The 22,133-nt window shown below is 39.4% G+C and overlaps 1 protein-coding gene across 4 annotated transcripts in view; it reads left to right on the forward strand.

The window, feature by feature from the left end:
- Window positions 1-22,133, forward strand: part of adgb (androglobin) — a 50,924-nt gene that overhangs the window by 27,469 nt on the left and 1,322 nt on the right. Inside the window, exons 24-35 of one of the 4 annotated variants that reach the window (XM_035951018.2) lie at window positions 159-290; window positions 745-898; window positions 1,116-1,303; window positions 1,473-1,639; window positions 4,626-4,786; window positions 6,226-6,337; window positions 8,322-8,479; window positions 9,828-9,983; window positions 10,142-10,226; window positions 10,316-10,409; window positions 13,082-13,265; window positions 13,387-13,791. In XM_035951018.2, the coding sequence (XP_035806911.2) occupies window positions 159-290; window positions 745-898; window positions 1,116-1,303; window positions 1,473-1,639; window positions 4,626-4,786; window positions 6,226-6,337; window positions 8,322-8,479; window positions 9,828-9,983; window positions 10,142-10,226; window positions 10,316-10,409; window positions 13,082-13,265; window positions 13,387-13,503 (1,708 nt within the window). In that variant the 3' untranslated portion in view covers window positions 13,504-13,791. Of the gene's footprint in view, window positions 1-158; window positions 291-744; window positions 899-1,115; window positions 1,304-1,472; window positions 1,640-4,625; window positions 4,787-6,225; window positions 6,338-8,321; window positions 8,480-9,827; window positions 9,984-10,141; window positions 10,227-10,315; window positions 10,410-13,081; window positions 13,266-13,386; window positions 13,792-22,133 lie in introns of those variants that run through there. The other 3 variants (XM_035951020.2, XM_035951019.2, XM_055015704.1) reach the window with 3 other exon arrangements.

Genomic DNA, 22,133 nt, shown 5'->3' on the forward strand with positions numbered 1-22,133 from the left:
TTCTTCTTCACTGGATTTCTTTCATAATGCACAACATTGAGTAGAAGTTTGTGTTTTCTGAGAATAGATTTTGTCTTGTTCTTTTTATTATGTTCATGGTTTTATTTGAAATTTAAATTTCTAAATGTGTTCTCCCCTTTTTTGTGTTTTCCGTACAGGTATATCATTGAAAATTCCAAGAAGAAAGCAGAGCTCTACCCTTGTCAACAGGATGAATCGACCAGAATCGCCTTTGCTGATTACTCTGTCTCTCTTCAAGACACAGCCAACTCCTGGGTCTTGATCTTTAGGTGAGACAACATCGTAACTTAAAGGTTAGCCTTGTCAGTGAAGGAGAATTACCAAGCAGGTTTGGAAGCAGTGGTTGAATTGTGGTGTCAGTGAATGATGTCCCCGTTCTTACCAAATGCCATAATGCTACAAAATAACATTACTTTTAAACCGACAACTCAATAAAGAAAGTATGGTTTCATCTTGCTGTCCTACACGTCAAATGATGCTCTGAAGAAGACTGCAGATGCAGTTGAAACATGTCAGCAAGGTAAAACCATACTTTCCTTATTGAGTTGTCGGTTTTAAAGTAACGTTGTTTTATAGTAAGATGACAAAATGAACATAATCCAACTGCCAAAATCCTTTAAGTCATGGATTCAGCTCTAACTTGTCATAGTAAAGTGAAAATGATGCATCCATAATAAAAGCTGTGGAAAAACACTTTGGTCAGAGCTTTTGTTGTTTGTACAGAGAGGTGTTCCTGGTTCCTAAGGAGATGCTGCTGGTACCAATGGTCTACTCCCCGATTCCTTACTATGCGCTGTACGTCATAAATAATGACACAGGAGAGGAGGTGGAGACGATCGGCAATAAAGTGGTACCCCATCTCTATCAACCCAATAAGGTCTGTGGATGCACCTCAGCACTTCAGAAACTTCAGCCTGACTTAACTGGATGCAAACTTACTGTCTGTGTTTGAGGAGAAGTTGTTGTTGCGTGGTGTAATACAAATTTTGAGGTTTCTAGTAATATAAAAGAAAGACAGATGTCCTCATTGTAGTTTTCTTGATTTACATCTGACTTACACACTCTTCATATTTTTCCTCCATCTCTTGTGCCAGCTTGGTTTCACTTTTGTAGCAGAGGGTGTCACACCTGAAGTACCACCTGCTGATGCCACGTGGACGATGCGCTTGATTGGTTTGAAGGAACCCTTTCCAAAACCGTCCCGTGAGACTCCACTCAATGCATTCTCAGTGAAGGAATTCCAGGATTATTATGTTCCCAATGACAAAAATGTCATTTGTCGGTAAGAGATTTATAGGGTATATGTTTAATTGAAAAGTTCAAAAAAGAGGACAGCATTTAAACTGGTCAGATGGTATTTATTGTTACAGTTTCTAAACTAAATTAAGGACACTCTGAGAGAAAAATTGTACCTCAGTTATTTGAATTTTTTATTTTATTTTTTTTTGCAGTTACCGTGTGCAGGTGACATCAGACAGCCTAGGAACAATTCAGTTTGAAACTTCCAAGCCAGATGTGTTTATACGCCTGTCTGTTCTGGACCAGGGGAAGGAAGTGTGCAGCAAAACTGGAAAGGGCGAGGTGATAATTCCGGTGTTCTTCTTCCTGGCCAACAAAGGTGAGGAATCATTAGGTGCAGTAACTAAAGTAAATGTTGAATGAAACCCATTGTGTTCACAGCAAAAGATGTGTGAGACTGCTTCTTATCTGTCTGTCAGAAAGTTCCATTTACAGAATCTGTTTCCCCATAACACCGTTCTAAATATTTAACATATTATTTTTACTTTTTAACCTTTATTCTACCACGAAAGGTCTCATTAAGATTAAAAACCTCCTTACCACACAGGCAGCAGCGCAGTTAACAGTAGACAGGACTACAGATGTGAAAACAGTATTTACATGAAGATTAGAATGAGTTACTCAAAGCAAAGTCTAAAAAATATTGATTAAATATCCATTTAGTGATGAAATCATTAGCATTCACGCTGTCCAGGGTGTCCCCTGCCTTCACCCTAAGTCAGCTGGGATAGACTCCAGCCCACCTGCAACCCTAATGAGGATTAAGCGGTGTATAGATTATGGATGGATGGATGTGTAATTTTAAGTATAGCCTATGTATTAGTGTCTCTCTTGTTGCATTTTTTCCATGTTTTCCACTGTTAATGGTTTTTGGATGATTAAGAACACCTGAAACCACTGACCTTATCACACTGTTGGGGTGTGTTGTAAGGAGATGTGTAGGTAGCATGGCGAGGCATGTCAAGGACAAAGAATTATGCTCAAAATGTTCAGGAAGATCAGGAAGACATTTATTTGCTGTCTCCAAAAGGACAAACAGAAAAAAAGGGAAACTTGGAAAAACTTTTGAATAATTACTTCAACACAAAACTTAATCAGTAGGAGTTAGTATTGCATTATGCTGCCTTCACCACAGCCTATTCCCTGCTTCTCACCCAGAATAGTATACAGTGGTCCCTCGTTTTCACGGTGGTTACGTTCCAGACCCCCCAGCAATCCGTGTAGTAGCGACCATATTTATTTTATTATTTATATATATTTTAAGGCTTTATAAACCGTCCCCAAACTCTTATAGCCCTTTCCCACACTGTTATTTACCTTTCCCACACTCTTTTAAACACTTCCTATGCTCTTAAACATTTTCTACACTCTTAGACCTATATAATTTTAACAACATATACAATTCTATATGGATACTCACCAGTGAAAATACTACAGCTTAAATGATGAATATTATGAAGAATTAGCTGTGTAGTACTGATGATGATGATGAGATGAATGTGCTGCACAGTGAGAATGGACAAGGCGAGATGCTGAACGCTGCTATACATGGGAGACGGAGGAGACTGATGCTACGGTCGCTGAGCCAATCAGCACCCAGCGCTGCACGCTACACATTTTATGTCGATTTAATGTTCTTTTAATATGTTTGAATGATTATTTTTTATACATTTTTTTTACGTAGTTTTAATTTTTTTTGGCTATAAATGCTTTTTTTCCCACAAAAATAATTCAAATAATCAATATATAACAAATACCACAAAATCCCGAGATATAGCAAAAAATCCACAATATCAAATACAGTTTAAAAATCTACGACACGGTGAGATCGCGAAAAGTGAATCAAGATATGGTGAGGGAGCACTGTGCATAAGGCAGTGGGCCTGCCTTCCCAGTTCAAACTGGCCAGTCAGGTTAGAGCTTTACAGGGGAGTTGTCAGAGTTAACAGCGACTACTTAATTTTCTTCCAACTGCAGTTATAGTTGTAGTTCCACAATCAGTCATCGATATTGTACATCCAAAATAAACTAATCATATGTGCTTCCTTCTATATTTACCTAAATTACTTCAAAATTCATCACACATCTTTTGTCCAATTAAATCTGAGACCCCATCTACTCATCTAACACATGAAACAGCTGCTTTTGAGGCGTGTCTCCCCTTGAAGCTCCAGCACAAGAAGACTGCCATAAACGACAAGCTCTGGCAGGTGATGGCTTTCAAAACTCAATGTCGTGTTAATTGGCTGTTTCTTTAATTATGCAAATAAAGTTGACTTGAAGGAGAGGCACACATCTGCCTATAGCATCTAGAAGTATAAAATAAACAGAGAAACAAAATGGCACGCAATTTATGTCCACCTTTTTAGACAAAAGGCTTGCATGTATTCAGGTAGTGGTAGTGCTTCCTAACAGGATGCATGACATGAGTATGGATGGATGGCTTTCTTTGTTAAAAAAAAAATCTGACAAAGATCCAAGTGGGATAAAAATGTTGTCAGTCAAGAAAAGACTCATTTGTCTTCAGGTGACAAGTGAGGCCCCTGCAACTTTATTTCTCTTTGATAATTATAATTCAGCTCACAACATTACAAGCAGATTTTTATTATATGCCTGAACCTGCTTAAGACAACAGGGCCCTCCTTCCTTTTATTCTTTTGTCCCTTTTTTCTTTCTTACATTTTAGCAGTTTTCCGCAACTACCTATCCCCAAAGAAATGAATAGCAGCAGCATTACTATGAGCAAATGTACAGTCTTTAAAACACATTAATCTTGTTCATTCAGTATTATCCTCTTAACACCCTTCCAGCCTGGATATGGGCCAAGTGAAAATTCTGCCCCTGTATTTTTAATGGCATTTGCCCGACCTGAATCAAATTATACGTTGTCTGAAAGCACAAAGCCTCACGATCCAAACGACGCAAAGATGGCAATACCACAGCAGCAAAAGCAGCATCAGTAGTTCCTTACTTTTTAGTAAGAGTGTGTAAACAGCAAAACAGTAGTAGCTTGCCTTTTGTGTCACCTAGGGGCACATAGTTCTTAAGTCACTATGTGCAGTACACCATTTCCACGACAAGAGTAACAAAGTGTTCTAAGATCTGTCTTTTTTTTTATGCAAATGTCGCACTTTGCACTGAAGCTCTTGTACAATCCTAGAGTCCATTAAGACAGAGACAGTCTACCTGTTTGGCTGGAAATACATGCCATTCAGACTCTAAGATGCTAGAATTCATCAAAAAAGGCTCCATGTTTGTCTTTTCTCAGACATACACTTTGTTTAATGTCTCTTTTTCTGTTGCAGACCCCAGTTGCACAGATGAAAAGAACAAGAATGGATCCCCCACCCAGGCCACTCTGCAGCAAAGAAATGCAGCTGACAGTCCAGTTGCAAAATCAGACTCTTCAACTGACCAGTTTCAGCCTCCCACAGAGACTATGGTATCACCGACAACTGTCTGCGTGGTATCTGCTGTTACTCAAACACTTAAGTGATCTCACTTGCATGTGCATCTCACTTTCCCTCTCTGTCTTTCTCACCCACTTGCTTGCTGCCTGTTCATATCAATTTTTCCTGCCAGATAACGCCTTACTTGTAAGCACACACACACACACACACACACACACACACACACACACACATATATACACACACATGAATTTGCACTCACCCACACAGACGCATTCTCACAGACCAAATTTTGACAAAAAGAGCAGCAGAAACTGGAGGGCTGGTTTTGTTGTTACTGTCTGATTGTTATCGGTGCTTGTCAGGGAGCAGCCATTTGTGCATGATTTATGATTCAGTGTATAGTCTGAATACCCCCCATCTAACAGACCTGTTGTCATAGTTTGGTGGTTGCCAAAGCATATGGCGTGCTCTATAAGTGTGTACCATCACACACTGACATCCACATGCACACAAAACATGAGTGCATTAAGCTCAAAAAAAAAAAATAAACAAGAAATGTCTGTTTGTTTTGCTGTGGCTGCTGTCAGAAATACCAGTTATGCATCTGGAGAGCGACCGAATATTTTAATATTCTCTCAGCAGTGGCTCAGTTTCATAGCAGTGAGTTAAACCTTTTAACGACAAGCCCATATTTTTGCCACAAGAAGCTTTTGTTTAAACCCCGCATGTGTGTCGGACTTTTTTGATCCCAAATCTCTCTACTTAACAAAGTAACAGTAGTTTTATTAAGAGGGATTAAATCAGATACCATTGATCAGCAGCTGGCCAGAAAGAAACTGCTATTGATCAGGAATTAGGATTGATCAAGACTTAGAAGGTTCAGTGATTAAGGTGCTGTTCACTGCAGCAGGGACACAACATCACACATACTGATGCTCACTAATTGTGGATTAACGGCAAAGACACTGAAAGTGTAATCAGAGTGAGAGTTAAACACACCTATAAGGCCATTAAATCAACAAACACAGTCAACGTGGCTTTCATTTTGTCTCTGGTGTTATCAACTTACATAAAAACAAAATCACTTTCTACAAAATGTTTTTTTAGCTCTGTTACAGATCCAAATGTTGCCATCAGACCAAATGCAACTATATATAGCAAATTTTCCACTTTGGGCGCGTTCTGCATGGCTTGCTCTATCAGCTTGAGTCTCACCTTGGAATTTTGTCTAAATTCTGTCTTTTCTGCTCAATGTGATGGATGTGGGAGTTATCACCCATGATATAATCTTGGCTAACAAGCCCTCTGCCTCCTCTCTCCCTTTGTGCAAAGCATGTGGTTCTGTCAAAGGGGACAGAGAAAAGCAAAAACAAAATGTGTTGTTCTTCTTTAAGGCCTTTGTCTTTTTTTGTATCGTGTATATCTGTCACGTTCGGTTTATGCTTCAGTGTGGGTGTTTTTTACGCTAACTTTACTTGTCTGTGTTTCACAGGGTCATAAGTACATGGTGCAGGCAGAGGTGCTTCATAAGAGCTGGGATTTGGATGGATCTCAGTTGGCCTTTGTTCGTGTGCTCAAAGACTTGGAGAAGAATGAGATGAGAGGTACGTACTGAAAAAGATCACAAATGCCACATCAACCAGCCTTTATAAGATGCTCAAGCGATAGCCTGGGGGGAAAAGTCTCTAAAAGTCAGCTAAATATATTGTACTTTCCTTCAAGACATCAAGACATATACACTTGTGAAGTTAGGTTCATATAGTCACACAAAAATCTTGATCTGAGGTTCTCAATATGCATGAAGCATGATTAATTCCAATATCCCCAAATATGCCTATAATGGGCCATGAAGCACTTCCATTTTTATTAGTGCAGCACAAGTTAGTCATTTGAGCCGTGGGTTCTGAATGGATTTTCTAATGTGCCCTTCATGTTTGTTTGTGTGCAGCTTCTTTTTGTGTTCAGCATGAAGTGCTGCGGATAGTCAGTAGGCAGTGTCAGGGGCCAAGGCAGACGCAGTTGATGCTTTGCTTCCGCTAGCCAGGGGCCTGTAATCACAGGCCTAATGAAAGCCAAATGAATACAGCTGCTTTCGCAGATCAGTGTGATTTCTTATGCCCACTGGTTGTTGACTGAGGCAGTAATCCCATCCTCTGCCACCAGCTCTGCTTCTCTGCCTTTAATCACGCTGCACAATTTGAATCGATTGAAAAATCAGGGCTTTGAAATTTCATAGAAGCTTCTCAAAACATTTGAAGGGGATGAATAAATCGCAGCATGAGTGGATGTTGATGTGAAAGGGATGCTGCATGGGGACAGTTTGCATGACTGCACGAAGAGAAAAGCCAGTTGTTGAATTCTCCTTCTCTTTTCTCTGCTGCCCCTGACAGTGATCCCTCGTATTTATCCATTCAGTTCGCGTGGCATGAAATCTACAGATGATATGTGTGTGTGTGTCCTATGCAAGAAGAACACTAATGATTTGTAACTGTCCTAGATTTGCTGTTTGTTTATTTATCCATTTACATCAGATTTCATTTCATAAATGTGTGACAAAGTTAAGGTATGCTCGTGTTGTCCGTGTACGTATACGCCAGTGTCCACGCAAACCTCCTGTGTTTTCCCAATAAGCTTTTGAAAATGGGTCAATAGGATGTCAAATGAAGTTGGCTCTTGCCCCTTGGTGCCCTGGGAAATATCTCAGCAGGAAAGTGAATTAATTTCGCCCAGTTTAACTCTGTCTCAGTGGTGAGGCGGTGCCCTTGATCATGCTCCCTACATGCTACATGGATACACACGCACTACATGTCACGGCAAGCTTTGAAACCTCTTTAACAAGCTGTTTAGCAAGCTGTAGTCAAAATACTGCGCTGCCCATGTTTAATGCATGCACATTTTTCACATCCCTGCTTTGAATCCCAGTATATACTGTCAAAGCGGTCAGCTGTCAGGGGTTGCTATACATGCAGTTGAGCTTTGTGTTTTCATTTGCTTGCCAGCCTCTGTGACATTTTCTTTATTGGGCTACTGTGCAAATATGTGAGCATATAGGGTTTTTCCTTAAGAAGCTTTTTTCTTTTTTACCTTCTATTTAAGTTAGTTCATCTTAATCAGTTTTTAATACATGTCTCATGCTTGGAATTATAACAACACATGACTGATATTTAGATCCAGTTTGAACACTGAATGTCTATATGACTTGAGATAAAAGTAACTGAATGAGCATGCACCAAAAGCTCTTCGGGCAGAATGGCAGGGTGTCAGCTAAATGATGGATTATTACGCCTCTGTATCGCAGAAGTGAGACTCATCGTTAATGCTACATCTAAGCCGGGGATTGTGTTCGTTTCAGCTTTAAAGTGCAACAGTGCCATCTAGCACACATGCGACCACACAGCATGCGCACTGTCTGCCACATTCCCACTTTAAATATGCTTTACCTTGCCTGTTAGGAAGAATAGGTTTTTTTAGAGACAGTAGTCACTGCTTTTATGTAACATAGAATTCAACACTGTGTTGTTAGTACTACAGATTTTGTAGATTACATTTGAATGATTAAATCTACCTGATCTCTTCTTCAAAACGTAGTATACAAGCCTGAGGATTTGAAGCTTTCATCCACCAGTAACACACCAAGCAGTGATGGTCACAAATCTGACACGCCCAAAACCAAGCACAAAAGCGAAGCTGACAAGAAGAAGATGAAGCCAGCTGCCAACTCCAAATCTGGCTCCAGGCAGGAAATGGTAATATTTGGCTACAGCACTGAGACAGACAACAACAAACACCACAGTACTGTACACTGCAAATTAGGACCAGAATTATTTACATATTATATATTCCACAATCTGAAAAATGAGTTGTGGAAGGATCTTTTTTCTTATCTCCTACTAGTGACCACTTTGCTGCTAAGCTAAACATATGTCTGAAAAAAGTTGACCCCAAATAATCTGTGATCTTTATTAGCTTTTGTTGCATCCCCTCTTAGAGAGACTGCTTCAACCATATCTCTGCCAGAGTGACCTGTGTGTATTCAGACTGAATAAGAGACACTTGTCCTGTCATGCACTATAATCTTGTGTGTAATTCTCAGACTAATGCTTGATAAATTCCTCATTCACATAATAAGTGCCTTTTCTTCTCAACTGTGCTACACATTAAACCCTAAATCCTGTGTTAGCAGCACAACTTTGGGTGGAGGAAAAAGATGTCATGATCTCCAAATAAATAAACAAGAAAAGCACTCAGAGAGCGCTGTACTCCGCCAAAGCTGTTCGTTCATATGGCATGGTCAGAAATGCAGCATTTTTCTTTAGAAATGCAGCATTTGTTTATTAGTTCTTGATGATCAGAAATCATGGCAACATAGAATGAGGCCATTTTATATAGATGTACCCACAAACAAAATGACCTTGCACTGAGCACAGGCGTATGTTATGCATCTGTATGTTATATACGGACACTGAATGGCGTAACCTAAATATGTAGCAGGCGGCGGGAATTGTTCTTTGTATCATTTCCAATGGATAAATTCCGACAAGTCCGCAGTGGTCAGTTTGTAGTAGGATCGCAATCATGTGACAGTGACGCCATGACACTATCCCGCAGTGATACAGAAATATTTTAACAAATCCGTGGATCCAGGCTATAAGCTGCATCACTGCCAAAATCTAATCACTTGGTCCTTGTGTCATTTCTGACCTTCCCTGAAAATTTCATCCAAATCCGTTTTTTAGTATTGTTGATAACAGACAGACAGACAGACAGACAGACAGACAGACAGACAGACAGACAGACAGACAGACAGACAGACAGACAGACAGACAGACAGACAGACAGACAGACAGACAGACAGACAGACAGACAGACAGACAGACAGACGGCGATCATCACATAACTTCCCCATGTTCCTTGGTGGAGTAACAACAGACCAGACATTTGAACAATACATAGAATCCATGGTAACTGGTTAGCTGTTTGTGTATCAGATTGTCTGAGTTGATTATTGAAAGAGACATCATATATTGTGGTACAGTGGCCTTCAGCTCAGATGTTTATGTGAGCATGTGGTTTTTTTTCTTTTCCTCTGTGCAGGGCCTTGACCTAACCAAGGCAAACTGGACCCTGCGTGTTGTCACTGACAAGAGCAAAACCGAGGGCATCGAGGTGAAGAAAGACACGGAGAGAATTGACCAGATTAAAGCCATTAAAAAGTCCTGGGAAACGGCTGAGCCAGGACGCGCTGCCAAGGTAACCCAGAAGTTCTTTTCAACTTAATTTCCACTATAGTCTCTATTTTCCATAAAAATCTCAAAGGTATGATATGGAAATCCTGACATTCTTTTTTATATTAGCCTCATGTGTACTCAAACATACACGTGAGAATAAATGCTCTACTGTCTTTTTAGGCATTAGAGTGTCGTCTCAAGTATCTCAACCGAGTCCAGCAAAAACCAAGTGATGAAGCTGCTACAGATGAAAGCAAAGAACCAGGTATTGTGCTGTAGATATACACACATACACACATTTATTTAGGCACTTTGTTTTCTTAATGACGTCTTTTCTGATTGACTATTTTCCAGCTGCAGATCCAGATGCCTCTCTCAGTCCATCCGATCAGAAACTGACTGACACCACCAGCTCCTGTCCTCACATGGACTTCAGTCACCTCATCAGGTGCTCCTATACTTACTCCCTTTTTTCCTCCTTTTTTTCCATCTGTTTGGCTGCTCATACTGTTTTGCAAAGAGGCGAGGTAAGAGGCTACAGCCAGCATTGTTGCTAGTTATGCTCCTCTGCGTAAAACACCTTGGTTACACCTTCAGATTCATTCTGTGATTAGATGGCCGTGATGAAAATAATACAGCAGCAAAGAGAAAAAATTGTCACAGTATTGTATTTTTCTCTTTCTTTTTTCCCCTATTGAAGTCCTTTGGGTAATATGTAGTACGCAGTCCAGTTGCCTAATGTAGCTGTTGTGTGACTCAAGCTTTGTAGGCCTGAAGTAAGCCTTAGCTGCAGTGCTTGATGGCATGAGAGGATTTTTTATGTCCAGTATACATGCGGCTATGCTGGTGGACATGCAGGCAGCGGATTGGTTCATACCATATCTGCAGGACATTGCTAGTAATTTCCTGTGTTTAAGACCTTCGCTCCATCTCGTGCAGTGGACAGCAGTGTCACATTGCGTACTTTCTCTGGCCTCAAAGCGCAATGCATGGATTACAGAGGAGAATGATGCATGCTGGGGCTGCACAATATGTTGTTTCAGCTTTGACATTTCAGTGTGCCCGTGTGCAATAGTGGCATCTCAGCAAAAGTGTGAAGTTTTTTGCTGTTTGATGCAAAGAGAGAGCTCATTTTTCTTGACTAATCTATAAGAGAAGTCTGTCCGAGAAAAGATAATTGATTACAATTTAAGAGTTCTTGGATATTCTGAGTTTTTAACTGTTTTAAAGACATGCAGACTGAATATGTGCACAGCAAAATGAGCAAGAAACAGGAGAGAAAAGGAAGATTTGGTTGCAAAAAGTCATGTGTTTCAGCTACAGAGGGGACGATGCTAATCAAAAACAGGTTAAAAATAGTTTTGAATGCCTGCACTGCTGACTCCAAACCACTTTTTTTGGGCCTTTTTTTGTTTTGTTTTTTTTCTTATGCAGATGCACAACCCTAAAAAATCACCCCAGTTATTCTAGAATGAGTTATTCTTTGTGAATACAGTTATTCATATAATCGAGTGAAAATGTCCCTATTTTTTATTGCATTATATATCACAGAAACACAAAATAGTGAAAATGTATGTTTTTCTTATATGTGTTCATTTATACATGACAAACTGCACTGTTGACTTCAGTGACTAAATGACTGGCAATAAGTAAAGTCACACAAACCTTTTACTGCAGCAACATTTTCTATAAAGAATCAATGAGCTGCACTCATCGGAATTTAATTCAATCGGAATTTAATGTGTATCAATATTCAATTCTGAATATTGATACACAGTTTGGGTCACAAGCACCTACGGCTTTCCTGCTTGTTTACGTGTAAATTATACGTCACCTTATTACTTTTCTCAGCGTAAAAGGTTTGAAGGGAAAGAGTTTCCCCCTGAGTCTCCCGTTACTCTCCCTCCCTCCATCTCTCCTCTCTGTCCATCCCTCTCCAGGATAAATGAGATGATATTTGGGTCTGTTAATTAGAGAGCTATTTCAGGGCCCCAACCGGCTCGTTGCTCCAATGAGATGTGCCCCTCTCCCATCACCTCGCCATCCTGCTGTGGGTGTGTTACGCATGTGCACGGCCACACGTGTGTCCGGCTGCTAACGGCTGCTGACACTGTGGCCTGCAATCAGAGCTAAGAAAAGGATTCTTCGTCTGTCAGGGGTGTGCGATGATCCTGCAATAAACTTTACTCTCATATCCTCACATTTATGTAAACACACTCATGCATCTTTACAGCTTTAGCATGTGTCCCCTTGGTCAGCAGTAACAGCTAGATAAATATCTAGCTTTTACTCCTGAGAAAAAGCTAACATTAGCATGGATTAGCAACCTGTGATTAGAGTAGGGTTATCGAACAACAAATAAAACATGTAATCAAAATTTTACCATTTATGTGTAAGCTGAGCCAGTCAAGCCTTTGATAGTTTATTATCTATTATTAATGAATATGTAGCAGAAAATTGTAAGAGAGAAGGTTTATTCAAACATTTCAAGCCCAAATGTCCTCCATTTCTGGAATGGTCCTTATAGCACTTACAGAAATATGATGCCCCTTTTGTTCCTTTTCTGTGTCCGCTAAAATATATGCTATGTTACTTGTAAAAGCAATTCTTAATGGAGGAACACAAGAATATGATGCTTGCAGCCAAAGCCAAAGAGGCTTCTCAGATATCAATCTGGATACACGAACTTGGAATAAAAGATAAGGCATGGGACTGTGTGTCCATCATTTCCCCAAGCTATAACTGAATGTATCTAGCATAGTTCTAGTTTTATTTGTCCTGCCTGAGTCAACATCCTCACATATTGTCCAATCTCACAATTTTATGAGTTGGTGGGGGGAGGACACAAAAGTAGATTATAGGTTTAGTGTACTATAGTTTGAGATTTGTTTAACATCTGGTCTCAAAATACTCCCTTTGCATTTATATGGAACATACCCAGTGCCTCAACATTGTATTTGTTAGAATAAGTCTTCAGTATTCACAGTAACTAGAGTCTAACATTAACTGTTCATCCCGGTTAGAGACACAATTGTAGAGGTGCACGAGGTACATTGTCAGCTCTTGTGGTGGTGAATTGTGGTATACATATATACACTAAATCCTTGTGTACGCATACAGACGCCAAAAGGATTTGCCAGTGCTGATGGACTCACAGATGGAGGAGGTCGAGCAGAGGAAGCGCTTAGAAGAGATCCAGGCCTACCGGCTGGTGCGAGACAGTGTGCTGGAGCAGCGTAAACAGCAAGCACTAAAGAGGAAGGAGCTAATAAGACTTCAGAAGGAGATGTATGAGAGCATCAAGGTCAGTGAAACACAGATAGAAGACACAGACGGCAATAGTAAACCATTTTAACTATTGAACTGAAGTAGTCAGCTGCCTCTCCCTCTAGTTGCACATCAATCTGTGCTTCTCTTGTCTCCAGCACCAGGATCAGAAATTACTTGATTCTTACGAAGCGTTTTGTAGCAGTTACATGGCGGCCGTGAAAAAGAAAGAAGAAAAACGAGCTCAGGAGGAGGCCAAACCAGCAGAATTATAGGCTTTAATGTGTGTTGAAGCTGAAGGTCAGTCGGTGGTGTGTTAAAATGCAATTTATCTGCAATTTAGTTTAGTACTTAGAATGGATTGTGATTTTCTGATATGCATTGTGGGCAATAAATATTAACATTTCTACACCTTCCTTGTTTTCCAATTTGTTTAATGTTTGGCCTCTGGTGTCAGGTTTAACATGTATTTGCCATTCCCCACAATCAGCTGATCAGCGGAAGAATGAGAAGCTGAATTGAAAATGAAAAGGAAGAGGGTGCCATCTAGTGGCAATGGACATTAATACATTGTATCGCCATGCCTGCGCTTTGCTGATTCAAGGTTGACAATAATAGGTACATTTTGTATAGTTGCATGAAGGAAGTTATCATCAATCCTGCAGCAATCTACTGTAGCTTGGAAGCGTTTGTTCTGTGTTGTTGATAACTCATTTATAAAAATTCTTGTTTTAAAAAAAGAATGTTAAAAATCCTTATTATGGACCTAACTTTGGCATAAGAGCTTAGTTGATTAGATACAAAGATGCTGCTGATAGAAGCAAATTTTTAGGCTAATTTATGTATGAGTTTAATATAAATGTGTTCTCCAATTGCTCCACTATACACACACTAGGACCACAGTGTCTACAAGGGGGGTGCATTACTCAGTGTTTTGTCTGTTCAAAAATTGTACCGCTGCTGCTTTGTGTGTGTGTAGCTCTGTGTGTTTGTGTGTCTGTTCAGTCTGTCAGGCCTCATCGAGCCAACGACTATTTCTACCCCTGTAACTGCATGACGGAGCTAATCCTGAAAGCCTTGTTCCTGGCACAGAACATTCTCTGTTGTCGTTGCACTGTTCCCACTTGCCCAATTCATTCCTCCCTTTCTAAAACATTAGCTGTGATTTGATGGTTTCCTTGTACCTAAATCTGCCCTTCTCCTCCTGCGGCGTGTGTGTGTTGTAGTATTTTGTTGTTTTGTTGCGATCACCCAATGCTCTAACTGACAGTGGCATGCGTGTATCAGCAGAAGGCTGTTTGTTAATTGGCAGCTGTTGGCTGGTGGTTTGATGCAAATGTGTTGTGAGTGACAGGAGAACTCGAGTGCAACCTTGAAAACAAGGGGACAGTCGGCCATTTTGTGTGTGCGCGCCTGCGATTGCATGTGTGACTTCCCACAAGTAATAAGAATATATTTGATTCTTAAATGGACCCACACAGAGGGATGATGAAATTACGTGAAACTGGATACACATTCCCCGAGTGGTGTGGAGACCATGGTGGCTCTTTAACTCACTTTCCATCCTGGAGGTAATAATTCAAGGTGGTCTTAATCAAGTTTTTTGCTTTTTGTCAATGAGAAAAGGGCATTCCAATTTGCAGAAATATCCCATCTTTTCGTGATTACTTTCTCTTATTGTAAGGCTCAAACCCAATGTGTGTGTGTATATATAGAGTAAAACCCCTGATAGGTGAAGCAAATGCAGTTGATCCTCTTGTTTTAATGCAATGTTCTGCTGGGAGGTCTTAGATCCTGGCATTCATATGGATCTTACTTTGACTGATGATTAAGAGGGACGTAATAGAAGTATTTGGAAATATGTATCAGATTAATATTACTGCTGCATTATTGTGTGTGTTACATTTTACTGCTCTAGATGTTTGAGGTTGAGATTGTTTTAACAACTTCATATACTGCTTTAGTTTATCTACAAAATTGCAGAATATTCTGTAAGCAGTTTATGGCTAATCCAAGAAGAAACAGTGTGCATAGAAAAATGTTCTCAACTCATGAAGGAACACCTAATTTTTGCTAGATTTGGACATAAATGGCAAGAAAATTTGTAGTCTTTCAAGTAACTTGTAACTAAAGGTGTCAGCCAAATGTAGTGGAGTAAGAAGTACTTTATTTGCCCCTGAGATTTAGCATTGTAGAAGTATAAAGCTGCACAAAACAGGAAAACTCAAGTAAAGGACAAGTACCTTAAATTTGTCCTGAAGTACATTAAGTAAAGGCACTTTCCACCACTGGAACTGAGCCCAACACTACCAAAAGTCTGACCTGTTTAGCCTTTTTTTCATGCTCCAACAGTAAAAGAAAGACATGAAAAACACAGAGCGGAAGGGCTGATAAGATGGTATAAAGATCGTAAGCTGGAATCCTACCAAGAACTTGATTACACTCTTGTGTGTGTGTCTTAACCACCCAACAATTGGAAAAACCCACCAAGACAAATATGAACTATACCTCTTCATCCAGGTCAAACCAGATGTGGTTCTAATGGGTCATCGTGCTTCAAATGTCATGTTTGGCTGATTTTGACTGGAGCTGTGCTACTGGCCCTATAAAGCCGTAGTTTCTGTACGTATTTTGGCCTAAAAAGTCTTTGTTAACATGCTAATGAGTATCAGCTAAAATGTTTCTCACATTGCGCATTTTAGTTGATTATTTCAACATGCTAATATTTGTTGAATATTAGTAATACAAAAAACCACAGACAGCTTTGACCAATAGGGATGTGAATGTCACGCCGTCTGATGCTTGTCAACCTGGTGGTGATGCTAGCTTAGCATATAAACCATCAGATGCATTGTCTGGCAATCAGTGACATCTGTACTGCATGTCATTGTCAATCTTGTACAGTCTAGTACCGCAGATGTCAAGATGTACGACTAGAAACCAAACATGGCGGCCCGATGGCGGCTCTACAGTGAGGTAAAGGGATCAGTAGGTTTCACCCTTTGGGAAACCACATATGTCCGTGCACAATTCTTGCCCACCCTCTAACTCAGCTGTTTAATGTGACCAACCGTCACCCTTCACCAGCAGCAGGGAGTAAATAAAGCCCAATAATGCAGATATTAAGCCTTATTTAGTCCATGCTACCACCAGGCTTTTTAAGTGTATGACATTCAATTACGCACCCCCTGATTTCCAAACATAGGAAAGTGTACACTTATTTCACTTATAATCAGCCTATAAACCTGTAATGTGTGCAAAAGAACACACAGTGCCCTTCATGTCGTTATGTTTGGCCTTTCCGCTCACCTTTCTCTGCCGTGCACAGGTATCACACATTTCCCCATGCATGTGAAAGCGCACACATACAGCCACACAAACACATACCTCCAGGTGACAAGGGGTGGATACGGGGTCCTTTAGCTTATTGAGTCAACATGCTGCAGCCTTGTCCCATTGTTGTTACGCTGTCCGTTTGGTACAGGATGTCTCTAGAGGTTCATCCTCAGAGCCTGCTCTGCTGGCAGCGCTTCGAAAAAGAAAAGACTGCGCTGCCAGGGCTAAGACTCAGCTCAGACGACAAGGAGCAAAAGGTCAAGCCTTTGTGTTGACAGAATGATAGCACCGAAGGGGAAAAGGTGAGGGCTAACAGATTAATGCCAAGGTTTTACTGCAGCAATCCAAGCCCCCCTGTATCTCTCTCTAATGCACACACACAGTTGTGTCGAGGACATTGCATCGACTTGAAATAATTTCCAGGGGACTCTCTTTTTTTCACTCTTTTGTGGCCAACTGTCCACCAGCGATGCCTCTGTCATCAGCCAACGCAGCACAGCACTGCAGACAACCGGGGGAATGTGAAAAATCAAATAATGAGTCAGTGGAAGTCCACAAAGAAAAAAAATAAAAAAACTTGCAACACTTCAAATTTGTGAGAGTAGAAGGAATAAAGAACAGGTCAACATCACCAGACAAAAAACAGTACCTGTCATCAGATTTAGGTGACCTGAAGAGAGAAATCCCTGGTAAGAATGTGTTCGAAAGCAGATTAGCTTTCATATTGTATTTCTTTTATTTTTTTCATTTCCCCACGGCCCTCACTTATCAACGTCTGCGAGACCCTCCCAGAACCATCAGTAAATACTTTGTAAAGATCAGTCTATCCCTATTTGAAGGACAAACTAAGTCAATATTTAAGCCAGGATGAGAAACTGCATGTTGAGGTGTATCTGTAATAAAGCCATTGTGGTCCATCTCTGTACACACTTAGAGATTGGACAGAAACAGCAGGGACAGGCAAGTCGTTGGGTTAACGTTTTACACTGAAGGGATCAAGAGGTTTAGTGCATTTGTGGGCACGTTGCTATATGAGTGCACTGTATATTCTACATACTGATCATCAAAGTCTGCTTTTATATCTAAGCTGCCCTCTGAGGTGTTTTAGACACAGCTGCATTTCCTGACAGTTATACCAACTACTACTGATAGGAGGGAACTTTGTACAGTGTGTGTTGTTCTGCGTTTGAAAGTTGTCTAGAATTATTACAGAGAAGTCATGATTGTCGGGGTGCAGCTGATGCAACCTCCTGTTGTGCCGCATCGTCCCAACTAGTGTTTCAAAAGACCTTGTGCAGATTGCCAGAGATGTTGCTTTTTCTTTATGTGCAATGATAAAATAATTTATTGCATGTGCGCCGGGCTTAATTTACACTTTTGTTTAGCACAGCACTAATCATGCGTCATTCCATGTCACAATTTCAAAGCTCTGCCGCAGCTGATAAGTGGATGAAGCGTAATCTAGATAGCTGGGTGGAAGGATGCACACAATTTCCTCAAATAGCATCACGGCGGCGGCTTGAATCATTACCTGATTGCCTTGTGTTGAAGATGATGGCATGAATTCAGCAAGGCAGACTCCGTTTACACAGCAGAGCCAGGAGGTGTCAGGATGCCGATAAAACAGGAGTCTAAGTTTCATCCCGCTTTACTGGATACTGCAATAGCCTTTGTCAATCACAGGGGATAATTGCACAGCTTAATTTACCATTCAGAGGCTACAGGATGAAAGGAGTCCTCTGTAAGATGGCTCACCATCACACAATTGTAGTCCTTGAAGAAAAGGAATTTAACTTTCCTTCCGAATCCACTCTGAGTGCTTATGGGCTGGATTTAACAGCATCTTTGTGTTTGGCTTCAGGTTTCCTATTTATGTGAACAGCATCAGGTCATAATTCTTCCCTGACATGTCTTTGACTGCAGAGAGGACGCTCGGTGTGTTGCTCCACGATAGTAACAGTGACTCGGGCACGCTCGTGGTGAAGTGCTGATTTGATAAAGTATGAATTGATTAGAGCTGACACCAACAGGGGGTAGCTGTGCAGGGGAGTCATTGATAACCTGCCCTGTGCTCAATATTGATTATTACTGTCTTAGGTAACAGGACAGGAGACCTCTCTCTCTGTCTTACACACACACACACAGATGCCTTTGTGCCTCATTTTCCTTGTTTTATTTTTGTATCCGTGTGTATTAAGGAGGACGACAGTGATACATTCGGGGAACTGTCCAACCCAATACCAGCAAAACCATAATAACTTTTGTTGAATATATATTGGATTCCCCTCCTTGCTCTGTCAAAGGACTGTGACCAGTAGCAGCAGTGGTCTTGACTCTCTGAGTTAGTGTTAGTAGTGAACTAAGGACAAGTGCTATTCACCTCTTGTGTCTCTTCAATTTCAAGATCACTGGTTCAAGTAAACTTAATTTTGGCCGCATGCCCGCTGCCGCTTCTTTCTAAGAATCGTCCAAAAAACGTCATAGTCTAGCATGTCGCTCTAAAAACGTCATAGTATAGCATGTGGCTCTAAAAACGTCATAGTATAGCATGTCGCTCTAAAAACATCATAGTATAGCATGTCACTCAATAAACATCATAGTATAGCCTTTGGTCCAAAAAACCTCATAGTATAGCATGTCGTCCAAAAAACATCATAGTATAGCATGTAGCTCAAAAAATGTCATAGTATAGCATGTCGCAAAAAAATTTTTCAACATGTTGTGAAAACATGCCCTATCATGAAATAATGTAAAGGAGGCCGTGAAAAACACTATGGTAAGGTTTTCTTTGAAAAAAAAAATCATCATGAATTTTGGCGCAAAAAAAACGCCATAGTATACTATGTCGAAAAAAAAATGTGATTTTTCAACATGTTGTAAAAACGTGACATAAGATGAAATAATGTAAAGGAGGCCGTGAAAAACACTCCAGAAAGGTTTTCTTTGAAAAAAAAAATCATCATGAATTTTGGCACAAAAAAAAACGCCATAGTATACTATTTCGAAAAAAAAAATGTGATTTTTCAACATGTTGTAAAAACGTGCCATATGATGAAATAATGTAAAGGAGGCCGTGAAAAAAACTATGGTAATGTTTACTTTGAAAAAAAAATCATCATGAATTTTGGCGCAAAAAAACACCATAGTATAGTATGTCGAAAAAAAATGCGATTTTTCAACATGTTGTAAAAACGTGCCATATGATGAAATAATGTAAAGGAGGCCGTGAAAAACACTCCAGGAAGGTTTTCTTTGAATAAAAAATCATCATGAATTTTGGCGCAAAAAAAAAACGCCATAGTATACTATGTCGAAAAAAAATGAGATTTTTCAACATGTTGTAAAAACGTGCCATAAGATGAAATAATGTAAAGGAGGCCGTGAAAAACACTCCAGAACGGTTTTCTTTGAAAAAAAAATCGTCATGAATTTAGTTAGTCGTCCAAAATATGACAAAAACGTCATAGTTTAGTATGTCGTTCAAAATATGACAAAAACGTCATAGTTTTATACGTCGTCCAAAATGTGACAAAAATGTCATAGGTTAGTATGTCGTCCAAAATATAACAAAAATGTCATAGTTTAGTATGTCGTCCAAAATGTGACAAAAACATCATAGTTTAGTATGTCGTCCAAAATGTGACAAAAACATCATAGTTTAGTATGTCGTCCAAAATATAACAAAAATGTCATAGTTTAGTATGTCGTCCCAAATGTGACAAAAACGTCATAGTTTAGTATGTAGTCCAAAATGTGACAAAAACGTCATAGTTTAGTATGTCGTCCAAAATGTGACAAAAACGTCATAGTTTAGTATGTCGTCCAAAATGTGACAAAAATGTCATAGGTTAGTATGTCGTCCAAAATGTGACAAAAACATCATAGTTTAGTATGTCGTCCAAAATGTGACAAAAACGTCATAGTTTAGTATGTCGTCCAAAATGTGACAAAAACGTCATAGTTTAGTATGTCGTCCAAAATGTGACAAAAGCGTCATAGTTTAGTATGTCGTCCAAAATGGGAAAAAAACGTCATAGTTTAGTATGTCGTCCAAAATGTGACAAAAACGTCGTAGTTTAGTATGTAGTCCAAAATGTGACAAAAATGTCATAGTTTAGTATGTCGTCCAAAATGTGAAAAAAACGTCATAGTTTAGTATGTCGTCCAAAATGTGACAAAAATGTCATAGTTTAGTATGTCGTCCAAAATGTGACAAAAACGTCATAGTTTTATACGTCGTCCAAAATGTGACAAAAATGTCATAGGTTAGTATGTCGTCCAAAATATAACAAAAATGTCATAGTTTAGTATGTCGTCCAAAATGTGACAAAAACATCATAGTTTAGTATGTCGTCCAAAATATAACAAAAATGTCATAGTTTAGTATGTCGTCCAAAATGTGACAAAAACATCATAGTTTAGTATGTCGTCCAAAATATAACAAAAATGTCATAGTTTAGTATGTCGTCCCAAATGTGACAAAAACGTCATAGTTTAGTATGTCGTCCAAAATGTGACAAAAACGTCATAGTTTAGTATGTCGTCCAAAATGTGACAAAAACGTCATAGTTTAGTATGTCGTCCAAAATGTGACAAAAATGTCATAGGTTAGTATGTCGTCCAAAATGTGACAAAAACATCATAGTTTAGTATGTCGTCCAAAATGTGACAAAAACGTCATAGTTTAGTATGTCGTCCAAAATGGGACAAAAACGTCATAGTTTAGTATGTCGTCCAAAATGTGACAAAAACGTCATAGTTTAGTATGTCGTCCAAAATGTGACAAAAACGTCATAGTTTAGTATGTCGTCCAAAATGTGACAAAAACGTCATAGTTTTATACGTCGTCCAAAATGTGACAAAAATGTCATAGGTTAGTATGTCGTCCAAAATATAACAAAAATGTCATAGTTTAGTATGTCGTCCAAAATGTGACAAAAACGTCATAGTTTAGTATGTCGTCCAAAATATAACAAAAATGTCATAGTTTAGTATGTCGTCCAAAATGTGACAAAAACGTCATAGTTTAGTATGTCGTTCCAAAATGTGACAAAAACGTCATAGTTTAGTATGTCGTCCAAAATGTGACAAAAATGTCATAGTTTAGTATGTCGTCCAAAATGTGACAAAAATGTCATAGTTTAGTATGTCGTCCAAAATGTGACAAAACGTCATAGTTTAGTATGTCGTCCAAAATGTGACAAAAATGTCATAGTTTAGTATGTCGTCCAAAATGTGACAAAAACGTCATAGTTTAGTATGTCGTCCAAAATGTGACAAAAACGTCATAGTTTAGTATGTCGTCCAAAATGTGACAAAAATGTCATAGTTTAGTATGTCGTCCAAAATAGTGACAAAAAAGTCATAGGTTAGTATGTCGTCCAAAATGTGACAAAAACATCATAGTTTAGTATGTCGTCCAAAATGTGACAAAAACGTCATAGTTTAGTATGTCGTCCAAAATGTGACAAAAACGTCATAGTTTAGTATGTCGTCCAAAATGTGACAAAAATGTCATAGTTTAGTATGTCGTCCAAAATGTGACAAAAACGTCATAGTTTAGTATGTC

Source organism: Amphiprion ocellaris, chromosome 12, assembly GCF_022539595.1.
Source record: "Amphiprion ocellaris isolate individual 3 ecotype Okinawa chromosome 12, ASM2253959v1, whole genome shotgun sequence".
Taxonomy (NCBI): Eukaryota; Metazoa; Chordata; class Actinopteri; family Pomacentridae; genus Amphiprion; species Amphiprion ocellaris.